The 17539-nt window shown below is 45.9% G+C and overlaps 1 protein-coding gene across 4 annotated transcripts; it reads right to left on the reverse strand.

The window, feature by feature from the left end:
• Nucleotides 1-149: 149 nt before the first annotated feature.
• Nucleotides 150-17005, reverse strand: cplane1 (ciliogenesis and planar polarity effector 1). Of its 4 annotated transcripts, none has more exons than XM_078087821.1 (50): nucleotides 16792-17005; nucleotides 16348-16501; nucleotides 16116-16251; nucleotides 15907-16026; nucleotides 15405-15637; nucleotides 15191-15294; nucleotides 14952-15108; nucleotides 14758-14861; nucleotides 14192-14374; nucleotides 13421-13670; nucleotides 13138-13320; nucleotides 12264-13051; nucleotides 11921-12111; nucleotides 11684-11764; nucleotides 11428-11592; nucleotides 11088-11255; nucleotides 10776-11007; nucleotides 10527-10645; nucleotides 10201-10418; nucleotides 9944-10108; nucleotides 9671-9818; nucleotides 9478-9587; nucleotides 9235-9381; nucleotides 9027-9138; nucleotides 8527-8842; nucleotides 7347-8441; nucleotides 6995-7146; nucleotides 6839-6912; nucleotides 6699-6763; nucleotides 6145-6397; nucleotides 5697-6068; nucleotides 5075-5611; nucleotides 4818-4993; nucleotides 4637-4727; nucleotides 4452-4536; nucleotides 4205-4339; nucleotides 3947-4009; nucleotides 3770-3855; nucleotides 3461-3674; nucleotides 3091-3350; nucleotides 2887-2986; nucleotides 2605-2787; nucleotides 2363-2405; nucleotides 2127-2258; nucleotides 1874-2051; nucleotides 1737-1792; nucleotides 1487-1654; nucleotides 1182-1318; nucleotides 731-1008; nucleotides 150-580 (listed from the first exon to the last, which is right to left on the reverse strand). In XM_078087821.1, exons 2-50 carry the CDS (start codon nucleotides 16426-16428, stop codon nucleotides 416-418), a joined length of 9609 nt encoding a protein of 3202 aa, XP_077943947.1. In that variant the 5' UTR covers nucleotides 16429-16501; nucleotides 16792-17005; the 3' UTR covers nucleotides 150-415. The 4 variants fall into 4 exon arrangements, with proteins under 4 accessions (XP_077943947.1, XP_040053253.2, XP_040053254.2 ...); XM_040197319.2 differs by having other exon boundaries at nucleotides 4452-4560; XM_040197320.2 differs by having other exon boundaries at nucleotides 10509-10645.
• Nucleotides 17006-17539: the final 534 nt, after the last annotated feature.

Genomic DNA, 17539 nt, shown 5'->3' on the forward strand with positions numbered 1-17539 from the left:
ATTATCCGAAGATCCAGTGCTAAATGAAATGCGTGCCGCTGTAAAACAACTCGTCTTACATTTAAATGTTAATGGTGGATTCAGAAATAAAAAAAAAAAGTGCTTTTGTGATCCTGTGGGCAGAGCAACAATATAAATGAGAGACAGCGTTTGAATTATTAAAAACAGATGTTTAATAGTTGGTTCGAAATGAAGTACGCAAAAAAAGGCACAAACCTAAATTCAGTGCAAAAATATGCTATTATAAATTATTCGAGAAAAAGAAATTCATAACACCAAATATTGTATATTTCAGGCCTTCTCTAGCAATAAATAATGAAAATGTCATGACCTAGGTCAATGACCTAACTTATAGCGTTTAAATGCTTCTGAATTACAGTATATTCAATAGGCACATCAGGTCCTGAAAGTGCATCTACTCAAGCTCAAGGTCATCTTCAGCCACCATCCTCTCAATAGCTGCCCAGTCGATTTTGCTGAGGCTACTGCTGGCGCTCTCAGAAAGATTGTCGAGCAAGTCCAGCGCTGACACACCGGCTCTGGCACCATCAACCTGCTCATCCAACAGTCCAGTAAAACCCTGTGGAGTGTACAGCAATGTATGAAACGGGATATGAACCCACACCATCTATTAACAAAGGTGTGTGGTGTTTAAAAAAATAATGTTACTGTCTACTGTAGTTACATTTGTCTCAGATATGAGCTCATCTGTGCTGAAAGGGATTCTTACTGTGTAAGACTCCTCCGGCTCCAGCAGTCTACTCAATTCTGAAGTGGCCCCCCGAAGGTTCACCTCTTCTCTCTCTTGCATCCTCGCATGCTCCCTTAGGATCCCTCTTTGGGCAACAGTCCAACCTGAAGGACCTTTGTTCCCCCCTGTCTCTCTCTGGCGTCCCACGTGCCGTTCCTCACTCTGGCTGGCCGTGTGCAGTTTAGTGTGGCTCTTTGTGTGCGCGAGCATGCCGCGCCGGGTCACCTGAGACAGACGGTCCCTTGGCAGGGAGGTCACTAACACAAGATTCACAAAACAAACAAATATCGGGAATTTAACATGAATGTTTTTGAGGAAAGATTGGAAATATATCTACAGTGTATTAACCGTTGAACTGCTGTTACTAACACATCATCCAAGTACGTCTTTTTCTACAGGACACCAATGTAGCTGAATATCATGACGATACCTGGTCTATGTAGTCCCAGTCTCTTGCCGAGATCCTCTGAGGGCCGTCTCTGCACCTTAACAGTCCATGCAGCAAGGTGAAGTTGAGCTGGTCCCGACTTAGGTCTTATTTCAGATTTGGCAGATTCCCTATGTGCCCTAAGACAAATACAATACCTCCATAACTTAATTGTTGTAACTTAAAAACTGTATAATTGTGCAATATTGAATGAATGATTAATGTTTTGTTCAGATGCCGGATGGATCAGAGTACAATTATTCTTTAATGAGACAAGATCGTGGTCAGATTACTGTTGCTGGAGGTACCTGTGAGTGCCACCGGAGGGTGGAGCGGAAGTGGGTCGTGTAGTTAAGGGCACCGATGAGCCTTTCGTCTGTACAGACGTACGTAGGGTTGGACGAGTGCTGGGAGAGTCCCTGACCAAAGAACAGGCTTCACGGGTCCTCTGATCGTATTGCTCCAGAAGCATCAACCTATTCAATCATATGGAAATAACAGGTATGCATATAAAAAATGCATGTTTCACGTCCAAGGACAACGTAAACGAGTACATACTTTTTCTTTTCCTCCCTGGCTCCCCAAGTAGATGCTTGATTCTTGTCTGTTGATTTCTAAAAAGGGGAAAATAATATTTACTAAAACAACATGCCATGGAATATCATTTCTAGTGAAAGGGTCACAACATATCTCACCTTTGCCCCAGAGGTAGAAAAGGGTTTGCGCTCCCTCTCCCTCAGGCTTTCTCTGTGTTTTTGATAAACAGCCAGTCCTTCCCTCTGTTTCCTTCTCATCCAGGTCCTCAGCTCTCTCCTCTCATCTTCCGGACGGACGCTTTTCTGCGACATCCAGCTACTTTCCTGCCAGTCCGGCCTGTCGTGGTTCAAATGACTCTCAGTGACAAATAACACTCCTTTGGGCAGCAGTACATTTTAGTATGTTCCTTACCTGCTGTGGTTTGCAGTGTGTGAATTGGACAGATCCAGATCAGTCAGGGATAAATAACCTTCCCTAATCAAGTCGTCTAACATTTCTGCAGTATCGGATAGCTCAGGCTGACCCGGATTCTCATCTTCCCAGCTAGAGATGGACAGGTAGACAGCCGGGGTTTTGTCAAATAGAAGACACAAACTACACAACACACAATATGAGTCGTAAAATGGTTAAGAAATACTTAAACCTACACAGAAGATGTTCCAGGTGTGTCAGTCAGATGATTTTTCACTTCTGTGGAAGCAACACAGATGAATGTAATATACATATATATATATATATTAAACTTTATAAACATAAAACATTATAATTTGTAATATACATATATATGTATATATTCATAAACTAAAGTACACCTGTTTGCTACTATCCAAGGCACTTATTTTAGGTGGTAACAATTCTTAGAAAATATTGGATTAAATAGCATCTTTACTTGGAGGGAGGTGAAGGTAGGAGGGACCAGCGATGTGACTGTAAGAAGAGGTAGAATAAGGAAACGATGGCTTCTTTTTGTACGCCCAGCAATCATTGTGAAGAACACTTTCTTCTTCTTCCTGATCTTCTTCTTCTTCCAAGGCATTTGGTTCAGTCAACGTGTCCAGTCGTGGTAACCATGCTGTTAAGGACAGATGATATACAACAAACTCTGTTTTCTTGTTTCTGGAGTTGAAGGACTTAGAATGCAGCTTTTGAGATGAATTGTTTTAGGTTTTACCTTCCTGCGGGACAGACAGTCTAACGCTTTTTTTAACTGCCTTTGTCGTCTTCACCTCAGGAGCCGAGGCTGGCGTGAGCTTTTCAATCGTGTTCACCAGCTACACAAAGAACGACATATTACATACATTTGTCAGCCTTTGATGAGGACGTGTCATTCGTAAAATAACCAAGAGAAATAGTGAAAAACATCATGCTTTCATACCATCCTGGATTTGGAGAAGTCCATCTCAAGGTTGTCCGCAATGTCCTGTAGAGCGGCCAACTGAGCGTCCAGCTCCAACATGCGGGAGGAGAACCAGACGGTAGGAGGTGTGGACGAGGCCCTTTGAGGTCCAACGCTCTGGGTCTTTATGGCACGAAAGATTTCAGAGTCATATCGCTCTACCGTCTCTTGTTGAATGACCCCTTGTTGGTACCCGTTGGGCTCAATGTCACCGAGGGACGGCGACTCCTCGGGGATATCTAGAGTGTACAGAACGACAAATATTTAGTGTATAATATTCGCTTCACTGATGGTACTCAAAGACATATCTGCGTTAGACTCTATACACAATATGAAGATCTAGAAATACCTTCGTGTGACGTCCAGTCAGGATCCTCTTGAATTGTGACTGCGGGTTGTGGATCAGCAGCAGCACCACTCCTTATAACAGAAGTAGCAAGTAAATGCAACTGAGCAGAAGTAGGAGAAGCAGGGCGGGTGGAGGGAACATTCTGTACTAAGTCCTGATGCAGGGCTTCGTCTTCTAGATCCAAGACACTTATGAACTGCCGTCCATCAGGACCCTGAGAGACAAAGACATAAATGTATGGAGACCATGGAGATCAGTTTGTGCCTATCACAAACAGAATAGTACAATCCTTGAAGTAAGTAATCTTACCAGATTCATCTCTTGCTTTTGTGGGGCCTCCTCTGTGTCTTGAACGAGGCCCTCGCTGCAAAATCCCCGATTCCCTGAGCGTTGTGCTTGTTGGAGAAAACAAACGCACACACAAAGACATAATGTAATACATGTAGAAAGCAGTATGTCGTCCTTGTAACCAGAACCTCAACTCACATTTAGGATTACTAGCATCCACAAAGGCCGACACAGCTTTATCCACAAGTGTGGGAGGACAAGCTGAAATAAAAATCAATAAAATGTTACATGCGCAGCCGGGGCACGACAGAGAAATTGAAAGTATAGAATTATTTTTAATTGATCCAAAAAATAAAAGTGTAAAAAAATAACATAAAAGCATTCTAATTCAATTACGCGTGAAAGCAACAACTGTGTAATTACAAGCAACACTTGGTAACCCAAGCTACAACTCACCCGGGTCCGTGTTGGTGAAAGCATCTTGGCACTCTGGAGGCCTTTTACACATAGAAGCAAAGGCGTGGAGCTCAGCTGAAGTGGATGTAGCCTGATCCAATAATCTCTGACCAGTCAGCAAAGAATCAAAGTACCCTGGAGGTCAAGAAAAAACACCAACAGATAAATAGAACTGAAAACATAACATTAGAATGTTCCAAAGTTCAAAATATTAGTTTATTTGTGAAATATGCATTTTGACACTTACCAAATTGAGCAAAATTAGCAACATCTTGTCCGGGGCGGATCTCTTCAGCTGCTGCGGGCTCTTCGTGTGCGGGTTCATTTGTTGGCTGTTGAGGTATATTGGAACAAACCTATGATAGGAGAATTGTACTCAAACATTGGTAGAAGCAAAAAAAATACTTCTTACAAGAAGGAATATTGTTCTACCTCTTGTGTAGGAATGATAGATTCATTTGGTCTGAATGAGACCTGTGGTTTTCTTCTCGCCCTCCCTGCCTTCTCCTCTCTCCTCTTCTGCCTACAAATAACACCGTGAGCAGAGCGAGTCCAATGATCTACTTTGAAAAAAGAAAATCAATAACATGTAAACTAACTGTTTTTTTTTTACCTCATGCAGGAGATGGGAGAGGCGGTGGCTCTTCTGGTGCTTTCAGTACCACGGTCTACTCTGAGCAACCCCAGTTGAGCCTTTTCAGCGTCCTCCCTCCGTCCCACTAAGCTGCTCAATTCCTCCATGGACATGAGACGGCTCATTTGGGCCGAAGGAGCCGCTTTGGGAAACATCTGCGGCAGAGGCGGATCACCGTACATAAACTACAATGCAACATTTCAGGCCGGCCAATGTAAAAGTGAAACAAGTGTTACCGTTTCTCGTCCAGCATCTATGTGTAGAAGCTTGATCATACGCGCCTCGCCCATCGGAACTGTGATCTTCGGAGGGGACCAGGAGGACGTTGGTAAGGGCAGCTTGGGGAACGTGGTTTCGCCGCGCGGAACCGGCTGCCAGTGCAGCAGACGAAGGCCCTGCATTGGTTCAGGTGGCTGAGCTGGTGAAGCAGGGGGAAGCAGGGAGAAGCCTTGCCCTCTGGATCTCTCCCATATGTCACTCTTGGGTTGGGAGTGCCTTGGGCTGGGAGTTGGATCATCCGGGGCTTTAAGACCGAGTTGCCCTTTTAGAACCGAGCTGGATTGGTCTTTGTGTTTAGGCCTGTGCTGATGGGACCCGCCGGTCGCAGCGTCACTTTGTTTGATGTTATTAGGAGGTAGTAAAACAAGGACCTTCTGAGCAGGATGACTGGCGTGAGTAGTGGTCAGAAGCCCCTGAGAGGGTGCGATTAACCTCTCGTTCTCCCTGAAGTGGGTTTGCGGTGACATCGCCTGGACAGACAGTGGCTGCATTTCCTAAAGAACAAATGATATTAGCTTTAGTTATGGTTTGTAGAAGCGTATTGTGTCATGAAACATGAAAAGAACACTTGAGCCATACCTGATGACTGGCACTTGCACCATTAGCGGCGGGGGGAAGATTCCTGGTGGTGTGATGCAGGCTGCCTGTTGGAGAGATGTTCCCTGAGCTCTGAAAGGCAGACTGGTCAACGGTCGCATGTGCAGCGGCCGGACTGGACTGAGGGTCGAATCTTGAATTTGGCAAAGATGCTCGTGTCTGAGGTGGCACAGAAATGTTGGTTTGACCGGTGATGGGATTTGGTTGAGGGATGAATTTGGGAGCACAAGAGGATGGCGCATCCGGGTGTGATGTGTTCATCTGAGACTGGGCCAAAGAAGAGCTCTGCTGGGCCAGTTGCAGGTTAGAAAACGAAGCTCTCAAAACCTCCGTCAGGCTCATGTAGTTGATATGCTGTAATGAAGGAAAACAAAAAACACATAAGAGTTGGGTGAGACAATGGCTTTCCTTTTGAGGATTCTGTTCTTACCTGAACCAGTCTGAATAAGTCCTCCCCCAGACGCTGTCGCATCGGCACAGTCTGATTGGATGACGGCTGACTAGGATCCACACCGGCTTCGGAGCTTTGTGGGGGGAGGTTTGGAGGAGCCCCGTGCGCGTTGGCGAGCATCACTCCAATCGAAGCGAAGGGATCTGCATGGACTTCTGCCTCGGGCTGGACAGCAGGGGAAGCTTGGGGCTCCGGGTCCGGGGGGGCTTGTAGGCGTTCAGCGTGAATGTGGCTTAAACGACAAAGCAGGCATTTTATACACCCACGGCAACAACGATTCTGTATGTTTTAGGTTGAGGTTTCACCACCACTGTGTTTGTGTAAAATAAATCTCAGCAGGAATTCTGCTATATTTTGGATTTATTCATTGTAAGGGGTGGTGATGAAGAATTTCAGACAACTACAAGAATTACATTATTCAACAAAAATAATGATGCAATACTGCGAAAACCTCTGCCACAGTTTGGGCAGTTTATTTATTGTGGTAATGGCTTTCATATTTATGTGTGTTAAAGATTATATTAAAAACTCACAGAGAGGTGGAGCTGGACATGTCTTTGTCACTTTCTGATGTGTCCAGGTCTGCAAGCTTCAAGCTCTGCACAGAAGATTGATGGCAGATATTTGTTGATGATTCATAGGAAGAATGGGAATCCTGAATGATGATATTTACCGTTTCAGGTGTGCAGATTTTCCCTTTGGTAAAAGACGAGGACACTTCCAAGCCCTCACTGTCGCTTCTTTTGCCTACAAATATCAAACAGGTCAATTCATCAGTCAATTCAAGGGTTTGTTTTACAGCAACTTTGATGATCCTATATGACTATACCTTCCGTTTCATGTGTTGGATCGAAGTCATCTTGAGATGTTTTTTCTGAACTGGATTCACTTTGCTGATCATCAAACGTGAATGGATCCTGGTCACTAAGGACAGGTGATCTGAGAACTGTTTGTTCCTCTGGGTCATCTGTGCGAGAACCACTGCAGGGAAACAAGTAATGCAGAAATGTTGTGGGTTATTTACAATTACAGTAAAACTGAAATCACCTCTTAACATGCAGACATTTTTGTTGATGGTGGAGCATTTTTTTTATATCCTTCGTGCCATTTCTTGTCTAATGCCTCAATGTTAATTTTACGCCAATAACAAAGCATTGTAAATAAAAACATGGCGCACTCACATGAACACCTCGCCTTGCTGCAGATTGCAATCAAGACCGATGATGGGGGTGTTGGCTGACCCGGGGTAACCTGTATCCACGCTGCTCTCTCTCTCAGCCTCGGGCTGCAGCACAGGGGCTACACTCCACTGTGTTTGTGGAACTGGGATGGGGCCACCGTTGCGGTCCGACCCGAGCAGGGCATCGTACCTGCGCTCCAGCAGACGGAGGGAAGTCAAGACGGCGGGCGCCGAGGCTTTGACACGGATCACTACTCCTTCGTCGGCTCGCCCTCCTGCCCTCTCTTTCTTCTTTTTACCGTGATGTCCTAGCAGCGCCCTCCTATCCGCCCAGCGTACCATCCACTCCAGCAGCCTGGCCAGCTCTGGAAACTGCGCTTCTAGTTTAGGGTCCAATCCCTGCTGCGGTTCCATCACGGCCTCCACAGAGGTAGAGGGGCTGAACATGTATTTCTCTGAGGGCTGCCCTGTTGCAAAGGCACTTCTACTAAGGCTGCTTTCTGACAGCACAATCTCGCCCTCTTTTCTTTGCCCCAAAAGCCTCTGCTGTCGGAGGCCAAACAAACCTTTCTGCCTGCCGGTTCTCAGCCCAGGCAGAGAGGTGACGGAGAGGCTAGTTCTGGATACGGGGGCTTCACTACAGACAGAGGAAGCCGGCAGATCGGGGGTCGCAACTTGTTTCACGGACTTGTAGCAGCAGCCGGCTCTGAACACTGGAGGATCATTTCCTGGGTGTTTTTTCGCATGATGGTGCACGTCCCTTTGCCGGCGATGAATAGTTGTGAGCACATCGAAAGTGAGGGAATGCAACTCCCTCTCCCTCAGCCGGGAGGAGAAGCCCTTCAACAACGGAAGTTCGCTGCCTGCGTCGCCTCCATCCGTGCTATCCTTCTCTAGCACGTAGCTGAGGAAGAGCTCCAGGAAATTGAGATACTCCTCATCTTCCAGCTCAAACTCCCAGCTACCGACCACGGGTAGGCAGGGCCGCTCATTCCCCTCTGCATGGCCTGGCTGGCTCTCCTCCTCAATGACGCTTTCAATCTTAACAGCAGTCTTCTTTGCATGTTCCCTGATCCTTACTTTTGCTTTTTTGCCCCTGCAAAGAACAACACAACGCGAGCCACAAATTAGACAGAAAACACCCGAGCGTGATGCTAGATGCACTTTCCTACGCCGGTTACCTTGTTGTGGCTCTTCCATGCAAGTCAGGAGAGGTAGCCTCAGATGTGTTATCCACGGTGTCTGCGTCACTGTGCACCGGGGGAAACCCATGGTCAGTTAAAGTGCTGGTGCTCAGACTTGTACCTAGTGAGAGTTGTCTCAACACGGCCGCCCCGTGTTTGCTCCCCCTGTCATCCTGCTCCTCCTCTTTCTCCCACAGATGGAGCTCGGGGGGGGCCAGGTGTCTCTTCAAACGTCCTAGATGCTTTCTCCTCAGTCTGAATTTGTCTTGGATGACAACCATCATCAATTCGTTCACCTCCTCTTTTTCGCCTTCTAGGAAACAGACGAGATACAATCGAGTGCCATCTATAAATTCATCATATATGTTAAGAAGGTCATTATAAGATTGTAAGCAAAAGACATGGATGAAGTGAAGTTTTGAGAAAATACATTAAAAAGAACTGTTTTCCTCTATAGAACTTCAAAGCAACTTGCTAACAGACAGAGGAGTTCATACCAAGGACATTGCATCCCCTAAGTTTCTGCAGCAGTGAGTTATACTTTTCTCTCAGAGGGACTCTGACGGACTCTTCCTCCTCTGGGAAGGTTCGCACCAGCGCGTCTGCCACCTGAGAAGAACAAGCCGGGATGAGAAACATACTCCTTCAAGATCAGTTGGTTTCCCTTTGATTAACACTGATGTATGTAGGAGAGGGTCACATTACCAGAGAGAGAGGAGGAAGTTCAGACACAAGGCTGAGCAGGACGTCCTGGAGGATCTCCTCAGCATTGAGAAAGCAAGAGAAAGGCAAGAATCTGCAGGCCCAGCGGAGAGCATCAACACAGGTCGATCTCACTTCTGAACCAATGATCTGACGGATACAAATACACCCAGATATTTATAGGGTATACTGTACATACTTAGGAGTATTTAAACATAAGCATGTCTTAAAAATCAAACAAATTACCTGTTCATCTCTCTCCTGCTGTCTGGCAGCCTGATACTTCCTGCAGGAAATAGAGAGCTGGTCCCTGACATGAAGCATCCAGCACAAAGCACACAGCTCCCTGAAACAGACTAAAGGGAGAAATAAACGCAATCTGATTAGATAGCGGATCCATGATTATGATGTCGGCCGTTCTCTAAGAGAGATGTCTTACTGATCGTTTGAATGGTGTCAGGGTCCAGGCGACCGTCGTTATTCGGCCCCCGTCTGAAGAATCCACCTCGGCTGACAAACCTCATCAGGCCCTCTGGAAAATCTTTTTCTTCTTCTGCTGCTGATGGATAGGCGTATTTCTTCTTGATCTGAACACAAAACCACATATTCCTTCTATTTGTCAGGGCACTTCATGCCACGGTGAATGCAGAATGTCAGCTATGTCAGCCACACTTTTGAAACCACAAAATAATCCGTGGGTCCTAGAAAGCACCTTGTGTAGTATGTGTCTGGCGCGGCGTAGATGGCCGATGTACCACTGGGCAGCCGGATGGCAGCAACGTGCAGACCTCAGAAGTAACAGCAATCTTTGGAGAACCCCAGACACTCTGTGACGCGATGCAACTTCCACAAACTGCCCCGTCGTCCCTATTGGGTCCTGAGCATCAGACAAATACAACGTTTCACGTCACAAGTTTAGATGTAAACGCACTGTGCTGTACAGTGAAGTTCGTCTTCTATGGAGCGCACCAGTGTGTTGGGGGAAGGCTGGGGGCAGTAAAGAGGAGGGGAAGGCAGATACAGTCCGGTTGGCACCAAGAACGGCAGGCAAGCACAGAGGTCTTTGACTGTGTCAAGCAAGGAAGTCATTGGTGAAGACATAACATTCACTCCCGCCATGACCGAGGCCTTCAGAATCTCATGGATGGAAATCTGTAACAATTCCCGGTCTTCTCCCTCCAAAGGGTCTAGTACAAGAAAAGCACAAGAAAAGCACAGATTATAATTAAAGGGATCTATGCGTGTTGTGGTCAATTTATGGTCGAGATCTCACCAACCTATAAAGCTTTTGTCACCTTCTTTATCGCTGCGCTCTTGGAAGTCGGACTTATTGCCAAGAAGATTCTCCAGCTCCACCTCAAAAATACTCTCCGGTTCTAAAGTTGTTGGGAGGTGGAGCTCTCTCCTCCTGAGCCTGTCACAAATTATGTCATTGAGATGTTAATGGAAACAAACATACTGAAAGTTTGAAATTGAACTAAACTCATTTGAATAAATAAGGACATGATTTACTAGTTGATTACACCGTATGCGTTCCCACTGACCGAGTAAAGTCAAAGTGATCGCTGCAGAAACTTGTATAGGCCAGGCTGAGAGAGGCCGCTGCCTTCCAGTCACCCAGATGATAAGCCAACCACACAGTCTCAGGAAGCAGGCCTCCTAGCAGGAGCAGGTCCTGGGCGTATTCCACTGTCCATACTTCGGACAGCTGCTGTTGTCGCACTGCTCTAGACACCTCCTCCTGGCACAGTGGCACCAAGCGTCCAACACGAGGGGCTGAGAAAGAGCGCATCACCAAATGGCAACACAAATGAAGAAATGACCTGTTGAACAGACAAATAATCATGGAAACACACCCTCGGGTAGATGTAGCGGAGGCAGGACGGCCACATGGTGAGGGGGCAGGATGTAGACGGGTCGGTTGGTGAAATAGGAGGCCATGAATCTCCCCAGGGTCTGAACCACCGCAAAAGCAGCGTCGCTGTGGAGGTCCATCGGCAGCCACGGGCAAGGAAAGGAGTCAGCTGCAAGGGCATATAGAGGCAGGGCTAAAACTTAGCTACAGATGATAGCCGAGGCTGTGCACGTGAGTTATTCCTACAAAATGCTATTGGTGTCAAACAAATACTCCCATTTCCCACATTTCTAATACAGAAAAATGTCTAAAAGACTGAGGACTTGTTCCCCACGGCTGACCTATTATGCTGGTCACGTTGTCCTTCTGCGGTTGAGCCCTGTGCAGGATCAGGCGGGCCATGTGGTCCCCCAGCTCTTGGCTTTCTCTCAGGCGGTACTGGGATAGCAGACTGTAGAGGAGTGCCAGACAGAGCCGTGTCTCCTTGAAGACACTACGAGCAGAGTCTAACAGAAAGACACGTGATTATCGATTCAGCCTGAATGGGAACCTGTGGTAGGCTAAAATGGAACGGGTTTTTTTTTTTTTTTTTTTTACATTTGTTGCTCTCCTCACAGATTTTTGACCGCCATACATCAGCACTGTTTGAGTACGAGCCGCAGAGGAAAAGACTTTCACCTGGGGGAGGAGAAATGAAATATTAGACAACAATTATTACTCCAATTAGAACTGTTATCATTTTACATTGGGTTTGTTTTCATTTGAACAACCCCCTTTATTTCCTGTAACGGATGCAATAACCAAAGTTAGATACACAGTCCTTCAGGTAAAGACCTTGGTAGCTCAGCAGTGCAGGACCCTCTTCTAGTCTTTCTCCTGTAGCCTGCAGAGCGGTTTGGATCTGAGACATGATAACAGACAATTTTTGTTGTTCCTCCTCCCATCCATCGGCGCCTTTAAAGCTTTTCAGATCATCCGTATACTGCTGGGTGATCGTGTAGACCCACTGCCACACTTTCAGTAGTCTGTTCACAAGAGAAAAATCAAAAGACGACGATCTTAAATACCAGCCAAAACATGACACTCAATGAAAAAATGATAGGGGAATTCAACAACAAATAGCTGACGTTTTGCTCATAAACACTGACACATTAAAAGACAGAGAGACAGCTTGTACCTGCTGGATGGTCTCTGGGGAACAGGTCTGGCCTGATGCACAAAACAGGATTCCTCCTCTTTCCCGGTCTGTAACAGAGGCACGTGGTGGGAGTCGGAAGGCCAGCGCCGCGGTGGCCGGGGAAGGGACTCCTTCTCCGCAGAGGACCAGACAGTTCTTTGCTGCAGGCTGTAGGTGTTGTCAAGCGAATCAGAGACCAGCTGCAGGACGAGCAGTACTGAGGATAGACTATGAGACGATAACTGACAGTGACCAATGTGGTGAGACTCGGGGGGAGGAGTCAGCAGGAGGCGTGTCAGCCGCTTGCTGAGCTCTACCACCAGCCCCAGGCAGCTTGGCCCATCAGTGTGAGTGCTATCCCAGGGAAGGAATGACAGGAGGGCCTTGAGGAGTTGCAGAACGCGGGTGGAACCCAGCACACTCTTTCTCTCCGAGTTCACGGAGACTGGGATCAAATGGAGTAAAGCAGCTAATCGCACCGCACAGTGGAGGGCGTGCCGCAGCAGAAGAGTTCGGCTGTCCACGCCATTTCCTAGAGACATGCCAAAAGCCCAGGCTGTCAACAGCTTAGTCTGGATTTTTCCAAGTTCACGATGAATAACCGGGGTCTTCCTCTCCGTTTGACCTGAATCCTTTTCATAATCTGTGCTAGTAACAAGTGCAGTGTCAGTCTGTGTGTCCAAGGCATGGAGTGTGTCAAACATCGAGGCGAACTCCAGGCGGCCACCCTCCTCCACATGAGAACCAGCAGGAGGTCCGTCCACATCAGAGTCATCCTCGAAGAACGTCTAGAAAACCGCACAAACCCACAGGTTAAAGGTTAAATTTGCAGAGGTAAATTAAGCAACTACAACAGCCCTACTATTTGACCGACTTGTACTCTTCCAAGGAGTTCCATGGTACCACCCAATGTCCCCTGATCCTGCAGGAAAAGTGGCAGAGTGGATCCATCTGTGGCTGCTGAAATGACGGAGTCTGCAGTGCTGGGCCCACGTGTCATATGGCTGCTGTCAAGGTTAAGGCAAGACAGGGACTCCAACCATGCCCTCAAATGAATCTGGAAAACAAGGAATGCCAGGAAACCATATTGTCAGGAATATTCCAACATAAAGTACACACAAAAGCCAAAGATGAGTAAGAAGTCCCTGGTCAACCACCTGGGATTTATCAAGTAGCCGACTGGCCTTCTCCAAGTCGGTGCTTGTGTCCTTTAGAAGTGTTTTCAGCGTGAGGGCAGGAGAAGGCCTATCCAGCACCCTCATGACTGTGGCCATGTAGCCATCAGACACGATGAGATACAAAAGCCGCGGATGCCAGGTCACAGAGTACCGCTGTCTCAGGACATCCCGCACGGACAAGCTAGAGCTGGACACCGAGGCCTCCGCCTTCCCTGCAGACAATGGCGCCCTGCAGAGGGAAAGAGTGGAAAACCTTTAGCACCAACATAATATCGATGCTGAAATGATTACTTGATTCATTGATTACACTTAGAAATATTGTACTCTTTTGCAATTTTCATTCAGCTTCCTAGTTTATAGGTTTCTGTTACAAATAATTAATACTAATACTGCAAGCTGAATATTGTTGAGTTTTGGAAACTACAACAAAGTGATCACACCTTTGCCTTTAAGTAATGCAGGCAGTGTTTTCTTACATTTGAACGGTCAAACAATCACTCAACCAGTAATCAGCAGATACAGTACATCGATAGTAAAAGTAATTGTTACTTGCAGCTCCACATATAACAATCATTATATGTTTCACACCGGTTGTATTCTTTAATTCTCAAAAATTCTAAAAAATAGAAAGCAGGGAGGGAATTTCACTTGGCTAAAGGATTGATGGGACCACAGAAGAGACAAGAGAAATTTGAATGAAAGCATCGGCTGGATTTCTTGTAACATGAGCTAATGTCCCATTGTATGTACCGGTAAGTGACGAGGGGGTGCAGGGGTAGAAAGTGTGCAGGCCCAAAGTCCACATTGCAACCACAGCTTGTTAGAGTGATAAGACCCCCAAGACGAGTCAGCATAAGAAGGGAGCCTCTCTTCAGAACACAAGCCAGGAAAAGACTGCCGGGTGACCAACTCACACTGCCCACCCAGTAGGATCTAAAAGAGAACGTATGTTAAGTCCATTTCCAAATAAGTACACACTGGACAGCAAGATTTTAAAGTAGTTCTAATGACACATTTCAATCAGGTTATGCAACACACCCTTTGGTTGGAATCATTTTCTTGCATCATCACATCCTAGCAGTGATAGAATTGTACAGACATGGTTGTCTACGACGGTGATGCTGAAATTATTATTGCTTCTTTGGTACATGTTATATATTGACAGTCCAGACAACGGTGTGATGTAAGTAAGTGATACAGGTCCTCAAGCAGTATTTAAACAGAGTGACGAAATAGACGTTGACCCCCAGGTTTGCTGACTACTGCAGAACACCAACCACGACACGTGTTCCCAATTTTATTTATTCATATTATACCTTATGTATTTTGAGGGGATATCCAGTTTCTTACTCCCACATCCTCCTAGGCCACTTGACGTTGAGACAAAATTCTGTGTGCTCACAAAGAGGACCTGTGTGGCCTGCAATCAAGAAGAGTCATTATAAATCTTGACTTCTGGCAAAAAAGCATACAAGGATTTGAAAACGAGACCTCGAGGCCAGATGTTCACCTTGGGTTGTCTTTGGTTCAGGACAATGGCTAACAGGCACCCATCTGGAGAGAAGGCGGGCAACAAGGCCCCTCTGGACTTCACTGGTTGGCAGGGCGGGGTTAGCCGAGACATGGGGTACGTCTTAGTGGCCCACTGTATGTTGTATCCCAAAGAACTGCGAAGAGAAACGTGCACTTATAACCACTGCGATACCCAATGAAAGCCGAAACGTCTGTTTCACTGACATATTTACTCACCCCACCCTCACGGGGCCTTCTTCCCATTGGATTTTTAGGCAGGTGATGATCAGCTTCTTCTTAGATGTGAAAACAAAGGCTGATAAGCAGGCATCACCCAGCACCTATAGGAGAGTTTGGAAAAGGATCAAATAAAACATGAAATAGAGACTGTAAGGTCTGTCAAACTGTCATATCTGAAACATTACACAATCGGTATGAATAGTATACAAACCACTGTCTTGATGAAAATTGTGTGTTGGGATGCTTCCTTGTCTTGTGAGGAAGGCAGGATGGAATCTTCAAGGGGCTGTATATTTGCCCAGTGTCCTTTGACTGTGCCATCTCGTACCCCTGTCAGATCCCGTACATCCACGCACTCCCACAGGAACACTTGCCCCGTTAAAGCTACTAGGCACACGCGTGTACCGTTGTCCGAGACCTGGAGCGACAGTCGCGTAGCATTCCCTGAGAGAACATGAACACACGAATGCATTGATTGAAGGTTTTACAAATCTTTTCAATGGAATAGTTGAAATCGGGGTACTCTATGTGCCGCTCAGGTTAGAAGGAAAGAAAGAATACAAATCCCTTTAAAAACACAAATCTTCAGCCGTTGTTGTGTACAGCAAAGAATATGTATGCAAATAAAAATGCCCTCTTCTACATCTTCCAGGTAAATGTATGTTACAGGCAGAATACAATGCATGTACATAATATACAAGCAATGTGCATACCTTGAACGGCAGTAATCAGTTGAAACACTTCCGGGACTGCTGCAGCTTTCTTTAACAGGTCTTTATCCCTGTTCCACAGAAAAATCTCTCCTGAGGCCAAAAGTCCACAAAGCCAAATACCTGGAAAAGGAAAAGCAAGAAACACGTCATGCATACTTGTAATCGACAGGTGACATGGGCTTTGCTTTGAGTTCACAGATGTCACTCACCGTTGTGGGATGAAGCCATTGTGACCACACTGTTGAGCAAAGCATGGAGTTTGGGAGTCCTCTTCTTGGTGCGACCAGACGTCATGTTGATTTCACTGATGCGCCTGTCATCTAACAGGAACACAGACTCCTTCTCCTGGAGAGGGACACGACACAGGTCCACGGTGATTTCTCTCTGGCATGGTTAAAAAACGTTTTGGGATCTCTGGTCGATCTGCTTTACTGTCCTCACCTTCCCAAGCCAGCAGAACCGCGGCCATGGTTTCTTCCGTTTGATGCTGGATGACAAAACAACCTCCAGCTTTAGATCCATGTTTGAATGACAGCATCAGCTCTTCCTTTGCGTGATGCACTCAGGAGGGGTTCGTCGACATTGCAGGAACCCACTGAAAATGCGATATAGGTTAGCATTAAATAGAACGTTAAAGGTTAAGTTAACGTTAGCTGACAAGTAAAACGTATACTTGTGGAATGTAAACACCCTGCATCGCAGCTACTACTGAATCGTTAAAAGTGTAGGTGCCATGTATTGAAAGGGTGATATTCGCTAACGCTATCCATTGTCAGAGACGACAACAACAACCATGTTATGGTCACCGTAGCGCTAACTAGCATTAGCTACTTAGCTCATTCTGTTTACTGTGTGCTTTTTATTGGCCGAAAAAGAAAGACGTACCTGCGCACTAAGTTACGTCAGCGGGTAGTGGATCGTTCAAACAATGACAACATTTGGTGACGGGAACGTTATCAGAACTGTCGTATTATCCGTGTTATACCGCGGCTAATCATGAAATATTTCGAAACTCCCTCCGCTTCAGCATCCGAAACTGTTTCCCATGATCCTCTCTGAGGAAGCTTCAATGCGTTGCCGTAGCAACGTAGACGTAAACAGCTAGTTGCCTTCAGCACTCATTGAGTGTGACTTTTATATCGTATATTGTAACTATAGAGCCTGTTCTTTTAAATACAATGTGAAATTGCAGATAAATAGGCATAGATGGGATATGAAGTTAGCCCGTGAAAGACATTTTGAAGGGCTTTTATTTTGAAATGATGTCCTAACTGGAAGATTACCTTTTGAACCCTTTTAATTTGATGTGTACTGTTATTTTGAAATCATACTAATCTATATACTTGTATCCTTTATTATTATTATGTATTATAGCAAGTATTCGCACAACTAGAATTATTATATTTCCTCGAAAAACAGTTTGCATGCTATAATTATTATAGCGGTTTTAATGACATTAACAACTACTCATGACAATAACATATCCTAGCGATTTGTTCAGTACTGCACGTACTTCGAAGCCTCAGAATATTGCTGCAAAAACCATACCTCTGCCAGCAGATGGCAACACCACAAGAGACGTTGCTGTCGGTATGTTTACCCTGCAAAGCAAAGTCTTTGGGTTCACATGAAA

Source organism: Gasterosteus aculeatus, chromosome 14, assembly GCF_964276395.1.
Source record: "Gasterosteus aculeatus chromosome 14, fGasAcu3.hap1.1, whole genome shotgun sequence".
Lineage (NCBI taxonomy): Eukaryota > Metazoa > Chordata > Actinopteri > Perciformes > Gasterosteidae > Gasterosteus > Gasterosteus aculeatus.

Excerpts from the sequence above, each read along its gene's own strand:
- cplane1 (XM_040197316.2), bottom strand. The coding sequence starts at position 16,428 with ATGGATCTAAAGCTGGAGGTTGTTTTGTCATCCAGCATCAAACGGAAG. Across the intron at positions 6,398-6,698 it reads ATGTCCAGCTCCACCTCTCT|CCACATTCACGCTGAACGCC; the intron begins GTGAGTTTTTAA and ends TTGTCGTTTAAG. Across the intron at positions 3,856-3,946 it reads GGATGCTAGTAATCCTAAAT|CACAACGCTCAGGGAATCGG; the intron begins GTGAGTTGAGGT and ends TTCTCCAACAAG.